Source organism: Myotis davidii, unplaced genomic scaffold (genome assembly GCF_000327345.1).
Source record: "Myotis davidii unplaced genomic scaffold, ASM32734v1 scaffold81, whole genome shotgun sequence".
NCBI classification, from domain to species: domain Eukaryota; kingdom Metazoa; phylum Chordata; class Mammalia; order Chiroptera; family Vespertilionidae; genus Myotis; species Myotis davidii.
In genome coordinates, this window is record NW_006291554.1 from 39290 (window position 1) to 48322 (window position 9033).

The following is a 9033-nucleotide window of genomic DNA, read 5'->3' on the forward strand; positions in this document are numbered from 1 at the left end:
CTCTTTTGGCTTAAAGGGGCGAAGATGAGAAAGTTATTTTCTTCATTCTAGCATCTGTAGATCCCCTCTAAATTCTACTTTAAATCTGGCTAGTTTGACACTTTCAACATTCTGCTTAGAAATTTCTTTTCTCAAGCCCAGATGTCCAGTAGGTCAACTTTCTATCCTCCACGTTACCTGGGTACTCAGTTACCTTGCATTTTTCTCAGACTCCTGTAAGGATTTTTTCACCATTTTTCCTCTCTCCACCACAGCCCAGTTTCAAGGTCACACTTATTTCCTTTTTGTGTTGGCACCAATTTTTGTATCAGTTATCTATTGCTGTGTAATAAATCACTGTAGTCTCCACGCTTTAAAATCGTATTTACTTAGCTCATGAATCTGTAGGCTGGTGATGTACATTGAGCTTGCTGGGCATTTCTTCAGGTCTCATCTGGACTCACATGACGGGACAGTCAGTCACGCCCTGGCTGATTCAGGAGGGCTTTGGTCAGGCTAGCTTAGGCACGAGACTTTCATGAAAAAGGCAGAGAGCAGAGCGAGAGCAATCCCAACTGCATCAGGGCTTTCCAAGCCCTGGCTTACATCATGCTTGTGAAAATCCCCTTGTCCAAACTCGCAGAGCTGAGCTCAGAGAGGAGAGCGTAACAAAATTCCATAGCAAAATACATGGCTATAGAGAGAAGTGAAGAATGGGGGCGTTTGCAACTTAGTATAGAGGTCAATGTTATATTCGCTTCATAAAAATGATCTGGAAGAGCTCTTTTTTCTTTTCCAGGGTTCTGGGATACATCCTGTTGCATAGGGATTAACTGGTCTATGAAGGTTTAGTAAAATTCCCCTGTGACCCCATCTAACCTAGTGCCTTTTTTTATAGGGTAGTTCTTTTATAATCTTTTCCATTTCTTTTATGAAAATTAGTCTGCTTGAACTTTCTGTCACTACTGGGGTCATTTTAGTAAATTACCTATTTTCCTAGGTGTTTACCATTTCTTCTAGGTTTTCAAATTTATTTGCGGAGTTGTGCGAAGCAGTTCTTAAAATTAAAAATTTTGTTTCAACGTTAATTTTTCACTATTTTTATTTTGTGTTATTGCTTTCTCCCCTTTTTTTACCTAGTAGTTTATCTATTTTGATTTTTTTCAAATACTCAAAATACTGTTCATTTATTAATTCTGTTTTTTCCTGTTTTCTTCGCTGGTTAATGTGTGATCTTTATGACTCACTATGTGCTCTGTCCCCTGTATTATTGTGTGTGTGCACATTGAAGGAGACGCCTATTTTTATCCTACTGATTACCTTTAATACCATACACTATTGCCTTTATATAATGCTCACTATATATAACTATTTGGCCTGTCAACTTTAAATGATACTGACACACATATTGCCTTTGCAACGAAGAGCTCTTCGTACGGTCCTCTCCCTCCTTTTTCATTCACTTAGTTGTGTCACTTCTATCTTGTCAAACCGTATACCATTTAGTGCTATTCTTCCACCCTTATCCCCACTTTCATTTTGGTCTTTTATCCCAAATTAAAGATATTCAATGATCATTACCAGTCTTTGTGCTTTAGTTTCACCAATCATCTCCTCGTTGGATGAAGCTTGTCTTTTAGTAGAATCGCAAGGGGTTACTTTCTGAGCTCTTGCATGAATAAAACTTCTTAAAAATTATCCTTGATACTTGGGCAGCTTAGTTGGTATTAAACACTTATTTCATATTTTTAGTTTGAGTTTCTTAAAAATGTTGTTCCACTGCTACTTACTCTTTGAGATGTCTGATACCAACCTGATCTTTTCTTGTAAAAAACTAGGTCTTTTGGCTTAGAGACACCCCACACCCCTCATCTTCTCCTTTAACGTGTAATAGTTAGCTAGGATACTTTGTAGTTGGTCGTTCTGAGACAATTTTCCAAGTGGCCAGAGAGTCAGGACTGGAGAAGAGGATGGGCTGGGGTCAAGGTTTATGGGATGGCATTCTCTTCCCTGTTTTGCTGATTTAGTTCCTTGGATTAGATTTACTTCTGCCTTTGCAAAGGAAAATCTCGGCCCAGCTGACTGTGGCTCAGTGGTTGAGCGTCGACCTACGAACCAGGAGGTCACAGTTCTATTCCCAGTCAGGGCATATGCCCAGGTTGCGGTTGTGGGCTCGATCCCCAGTAGCGGGCATGCAGGAGGCAGCCGATCAATGATTCTCTCTCATCATTCGTGTTTCTATCTCTCTCTCTCCCTCTCCCTTCTTCTTTGAAATCAATTAAAATATAGTTTAAAAAAGAAAGGAAAATGTTAGTCTTTATTGGAGATACCCCAGGCTCCGTGTTATCCTGCCTCCTGAAATGAAGACAGGGAAGAGATGCTCTCCTGCCCTGAGCACAGCACACAGGGACACAAGCAGCCCGCTGATGTCAGGAAGGTGTGCGAGACAGGCTTCCAGGTGGCCCGGGACAGGGCTGGAGCCCATCAGGGGCCAGGGGCCAGGCACCCAGAACAGGGAAGAGGGTCCCTGCTGTCCAGGGCCACGTCTCCCAGTGGGGTCAGCGAGTCGGAGCCGGCAGGGTCCACAGGCGCCCGGACCTGCAGGACTCACTCCGGAAGCCCCTGGGGCTGGGACAGGATTCTCTGCTCGAGCTGGGCGTACCTTGGCAGGAGGGCAGCGTAGACCTGCAGGGGCAGAAAGAGCAGTTTAGAAGAGAAAGGGGAGGGGCCTCTTCCATCTCTTTGCATCTCGAAATTTAAAATCTTTACATCCCATTTACTTGCCATTTAATTTTCTTGGCGGGCAAAAGAAAGGAAGCGTCAAACCATTAAAAAAAGGGGAATGCTACTGCTTCTCAAACCTGGAGTTTAAAATGTTTTTTAAATGCAAACTATGACAAGAAGCCGATTTCTGTTATCAAATCTACACAATTAAAAAACAAATTCGGGTGAAGAGACTGGGATATGGCTGTCTCCTTGCACACCTGGTGGAAGCTGCTGGTGCAACCCTTTTGGGAATCAACTTGACTTGATGCCTGTTTCAAGGAGCTTGAAAATGCCCGTAAGCCTTTGACCCAGCGATTCTACTTCTGCAAAGCTCTCCTAAGGCAATAATCCTAAATGTAGGGTGACAGGCCCACCAAAGGTCTCCTTAGACACCACAGAACATTCAGGCTCATACGACTAGCATGAGCCACACGTTGGCTCTCAAGAGGATACACTGGGGAAACACAGCCGCCGGCACAGTGACCGCAGGGGCCCTCTTCAATGAGAGGCCATATAGGGGGCATGCAGTTCGCATGGATGCCCAGAAAAGGGGCTCTTAGCCTCCCTGCCTTCTCCCTTCCTTTCCCTCCAGGTTGTAGCTCAGGTGCAAAGAGATAGAATGCACAGGTGCAAGAGCAGGTGCAAGAACCACCCGGGCTTTCAAACTTCATGTCCCACAGAGGCATCTCTTGCAACAACTCCCTCGGCATGCCCAGGAGAAGCCACCACACTGTATCCATTCCAGTTTATTGAGCCTCAAAGGAAACAGAGCTAGAAAGCTAACAGAATAGAAAAAAGGTTTCGTTAACCCTTTACCCACATAGAGTTGATGATAATATTTGAAAAATTAGAAGCAACTGCTCTAAGACATGAAAAATCCTCAAGTAAATTATGGCTCATTAGCCAGAGATAATATTATGCAGTCATTAAAGATAACATGTATGTGCATTTTTAAGAATGTAAATAGCTATGTGGTGATGCAAATTTTATATATGTTTGTGTATTACATACATATAATTATTATATTACATATACATATGTCTTATATATAATTATAATATATATACACACAAAATTATGTGTACAGTATGCTGTATAATAAACCCAAACCTAAAAACCAACCAGGGAAAAAGAACCGCAAAGAAATAAACTCCATGCCGAAACCGGTTTGGCTTAGTGGATAGAGCATCGGACTGCTGACTGAAAGGTCCCAGGTTCGATTCCGGTCAAGGGCATGTACCTGGGTTGCGAGCACATCCCCAGTAGGAGACCCATTATTCGTTTTTTTAAAGCTGTTTTCTCCTGTGGCTCCACAAGCCTGGCCTGAAAAATGGCACGCTCCATACGAGCGCACGCTACCTTACAGACAACCAACGCTTAAGACCAAAGGACCAGTTTCCTTGGGACTCACACACCCCACCAGTTCCAGCCAGCCCCAGTCCTGCCTCATTTGGCTTCATCAGCTCCAAGTCAAGCACTTCGGTAATTGACTGTGCAATGAGGGCCTACTCTTGGTGCAGCTAGGGCAGCTCTGTCTGCGAACACAAGCAGAAGTGAGGACTCCCCGATTTCCTCTCCAGGAAAGAAACTGCAACATTCAGCTAAGCCCAGAGAGAAAACACTCAACACTGTTACTGTTTTGAATTTCCACTACAGCACAGCCCTCCTGAGGCACAGAGAGACAACGGGCTGCCACCCTGTTCTCCAGGAACTTCCAATCCAGCCCGCAAATACGTCACTTATGCCAACAGTCAGAGACCTGTCACTGCCTGCAGCCTGGTGTTGAGCAGGACTCTGAGGTTGCACTTGGTTTTAGGGGTAAAGAGTTCCACGAGCTATGAGTGACCGGCCATGCGCAAGCCAGGGGGCGTGGCCGCACACCAGTATTTACTACCTGTTTCCTTAGCTTTCCCCACCTACCTGCTTCCTTGCATCCTAGAGAGGATGAAAGAGCCAGACCCTGCAACAGCCTTTCTTACAACCACGGCTGGCCAGGTGACCAAGTCGTAGGCTGCTGGGGAGCTGAGGGGAACAGACCAGGATGTCTTGAGAAGTGTGTGAGGAGAGACTCTGCCCAGTGAGTGTGGTGGTGGGAGACACGTGCTTGGAGCAGCTGCAGACACCCTGCCACCATCTGGGACACGTCTAGAGCTGCAGGATCCAATACGGGAGCCACAAGCCATCTGGGCCTGTGTGTGCTTGAGATGCAGCTAGTGCTCTAAGCACACACCAGATTTCAGAAGCTCCAGACACAAAAGGAGCAAAATATCACATTAGCACTTCTTCTTAATGATTACATGTTGAAATGACAATATTTTGGACTTACTGGATTAAGTAAAGTATTATTAAAAGTTGCCATTTCTTTCTTTATACCTTTTTAAAAAATGAGACTACTGGAAATTTTTAGATGACCCAGGTGGCTCTCATGAGGTTCTCATTGTCCACTGCTGATCTGGAGAACTTCAGGGATCGTGGCGCAGGGCCCTGACACTGTGGAACCATTGAACCAACACTGGCAATGACCTTCAGACCTCCTGTTATATAATAAAGCCACGATTCTCAAGGCTGCTCGTTAAGCCTCACAATTGGCAACTTAAAAGTAGGCAGGACAGATGTTGTCCCCGATTCACAGATGAAGAAACAGAGGTTCAGAGAGGAGGAGTGCTGCTCAAGGTCACATGAGGGTCAGATGGTGGAGGAGAGGCAGAATAAGTTCAGAACCCAAAGCTCCTTTATCTCAATGTAGGATCTTTCTTCTGCACTGAGCTGTCTCTTAAACACAAGGACACACAATCTATAATAACAAAAGCGTAATATGCTGAACGACCTTCCAGACATCATCCCTGATGTCCTTCTGGACGAAGTTGCCGTGGCAGAGGCTGAGGCAGAGGCAGTTAGGGGTGATCAGGCAGGTAGGTAAGCGGTTAGGGACGATGAGGCAGGCAGGCAGAGTCGTTAGGGGCGATGAGGAAGGCAAGCAGGCAGGCAGGCGAGGAGTTAGGAGCCAGCGGTCCTGGATTGCGAGAGGGATGTCCGACTGCCAGCAGTCAGACATCGCCCAAAGGGTCCCAGATTGGAGAGGGTACATGCCGGGCTGATGGATGCCGCGCCCCCCCCCACTCCCCCCGGCCCAATGCATGAATTTCCTGCACTGGGCCTCTAGTAGTAAATAAAATCTTGGGTACATCTATGTATGTGGGTTACCCTGTCACCTGGAAAGTATGAGCTTCTGCTTCCAAACTATGCTGGGAACAATACTCAGTGATGTTTCTACATGTCACAGCTTTTGTTCCCCACCATCTTTCCAAGGACGTTTATACAGCAGCCTTGGAAGACACAGATAGTGTCACCCTCTGGGGGCAGAAGGAACATTTTTTTGCCACCTGGGATAACAAAGATAGTGTCTCCTTTGGGGGCAAAGGTTGGACAGCATCTCTTGCCACTCCTTTATAAGGTTACAAGTGTCTAAGCTCAGGGTCCCTCCGTTGTGACACAGACACAGTGCGGGCACAGTATCCACCTGGGCCCACTCCGAATCACCCCAGGACCCTTCAGGATGAAGGAAACATGAAGCTCACGCTGCCCGCTGGACCCCCGTGAATAATAAAGCCCTTTGCCTGCACCGCCCTGCCCCTCGGCTGCAAGGACCTTCTGCAAACAGGACAGCGGTGGGGTCCATGCTATGGCAGACCACCCAGACTGCCCTTCAGAAACGGAGGGCTTACTCCCCAGCCCTCAGCAGACAGTTCCCTTTGGGGGTGGCTTCAGCCATGGAGGGCTGCCTTACCCCATCCTGGGATGGCCTGCAGCCTGCATGGAATGACTGGCTGACATGGAGTCTAAAGGCCTGGCAGACCCCAACTGGGTAAAACTCTAAAGGGTCATCCCAGCTTCCGAAGTTCCTGTAGGGACGGCTGAGGGCTCCACTGGGACTGCCCTGCAGCTCACCTCCTCCTTTCCCTTCCACAGACTAGAGTCCCAAGAGTAGCCCCTCCTAAGTCCCCGGCATCCTTTATCGACATCTGACAGTCTGCTTTCCCGGGAACCTAACCTATAACCGTGGGGGCCAACACACAGGGATTTCCTGGCCTGAGGGACTGCTCGGCTGTCTAGGATCCAGACTTCAGATCTGAGTGCTAGGCAGCCCTGTGCTTCAGCAACAGTCTTTCTGTGGCTTCTGTGACTGGTGAAACGGAAGGGCCTGCCCTGAGGCACACGGAACAATGAAGATGTGCCCAGCACTCTCTCTGACCCCTGAGGCTGTAAAATCAGCAGTCACTGGTATCTGTGAATCTCAGCTGACAACCCGGCTTCTTTTGCTCTGGTTCCTTGACTTTAACGTAGGTGACAAAGAAAAACTTACCTTTTGCGAGGGCAAGGGGAGAACCCGGATGGTTTTCACAGTGCAAACGCTATAAGCAAGTTCTGACGGTCTCTCACCTGAGCAGCTCCTGGGCTCGGGGTAGCAGCTAATCTGGGGCTTGGGGCGAACTTCACAACCTCCGAGAAGGGCACACCTGTCCCAGCTGCAAGGCCTAGAAAAGGAAAGCTCAGTTCACGTCAGTGTATGTTGCAAACCAGGACACTAACCGGAAATAGCATTTTCTCTCTGGGGCGACAAAATGCTCTAAGACGGGATTAGGGAAATGGTTACACCCCTCAGTAAATTTATTTGAAATCACTGAGTTGTATACTTACAGCTGGGTCATTCTTATGTCATATCATCATGCCCTGATAAAACCATTAACACAGAGAGAGAGAGAAGAGAAAATCTCAAGTGCAGGCCTCCTCAGCAGGGCCTGGTTTGTCATGCTCACTGATAGACCTGTCCGTCCTCGGCTGAGCCCTGGCATCTAACAGAGGGGAGGGCCGCCTGCCTCTCCTCCTCACATTACTCATCCCTCCCGTCGCCTCCATCACTCACTACATCCGACGCGACCCTTCGGCTTTCAATCCCTCCTGCCTCAGAGCCTTTTCACTGGGTGGAACGTTCTTCTCTCTCCATGTACTTATTCTTTTCTCCTCGGATAAGCGGCGGCCAAGAACCACACTGGCTTGGGAGGCTCCCTCCCCCACCCCTCCGCCTCTCAGCACCATCGGCTCCCTCAGGGCACTTCTCACAGTTTCCTGCCACAGGTGTGATGACGGTCCCTGCCTTGCTCTGTGAGGCCAGGGCCTGGGTCTCCACTGGCGCCTGGGGCCTCGCACACTACCTGCATACAGGAGGCACTCCATAAATACTCACCAAGCAAATGGGTGGCAGTGCTGGAAAAGAGGGAAGGTTGCCGCAGGCGGGCAAGAGACAGTGAAGGGTCTGCAGGCAATTTAAGGAGTAGCATCGGATTGACAGGGAAACAACCCCACCAGGAGTGAAGGAGCCCACGGAAGAGGTGAGGCGGTTTTCTATCCGAGGGCTGGAGTACACCAGCTCGGAGCTGTGTGGAGGAGCGAAGAGGATGAGTGGTGCGGTGGCCAGCGGTGAGACTCATCAAAAGATATAGCTCCCTTTCCACCCCTTCACGGACTGCTGCATGTGAAATTCATCCCCGGACCCAGCCAGGGAGAAGAGGTCTCTAGATGAAGTGGCTGAGGCACCTCGGGGTGGGAACTGATATGCTAGGACAGGGGTGGGGACCCTTTCTCTGCCAAGGGCCATTTGGATATTGATAACATCACTCACGGGCCATGCAGAATTATCCACTTAAAAACTAGCCTGCTATATTTGGTCTAACATTTAATTAACTTAACCCTTAATGCCTTGGCAAGGCCAGACGAAATGATTTTGCAGGCCTTATATGGCCTGTGGGCTGGATGTTCCCCACCCCTGCTTTAGTATCAACTACCCCCAAGGTTCTAACTTTTTTATATTCTTATCAACCATGGATACATTTTCTATGGTTCTCTTTCACTTCCACCTTCAATGAGATCCACTGTTAATTACTAATACCATCCCAGATCTTTTTCAGTGCCCTTATAAACAGTCACAGAATTTGTTTTTTCTAAACCACTTAAGAGGAGGATGAGGAGGAGGCAGACCCAGGCTTCTGATGGGCAACACTGAAGGCTGGACAACTGTGGACGTGTTTTCAAAGTCCTGGAGCGAAGTATTTTGAACTTAGAGTCCTCTGCCCAGCCAAGGTCACATTCTTTGGGAGGACAAAGCAAAGCTCTTGCTGGCCATGTGAGGCCTCAGAAAATTATCACCTACTGAATTCACTCTGAAAAACGTATTTAGGTTGTATATGTCAACAAAAAACTAGCATAGACTGGAAGGAGAAACTGCAGCGA

General features: G+C 47.8%; 1 protein-coding gene across 1 annotated transcript in view; it reads right to left on the minus strand.

Moving 5' to 3' along the window:
* Positions 1–2270: 2270 nt before the first annotated feature.
* XYLB (xylulokinase homolog (H. influenzae)) overlaps positions 2271–9033 on the minus strand; it is a 34551-nt gene continuing 27788 nt past the window's right edge. The window contains exons 17-18 of the mRNA XM_015564845.1: positions 7186–7280; positions 2271–2664 (exon numbers count right to left, since the gene is read on the minus strand). Of these exons, the coding sequence (XP_015420331.1) occupies positions 2587–2664; positions 7186–7280 (173 nt within the window). The 3' untranslated portion in view covers positions 2271–2586. The remainder of the gene's footprint in view (positions 2665–7185; positions 7281–9033) is intronic.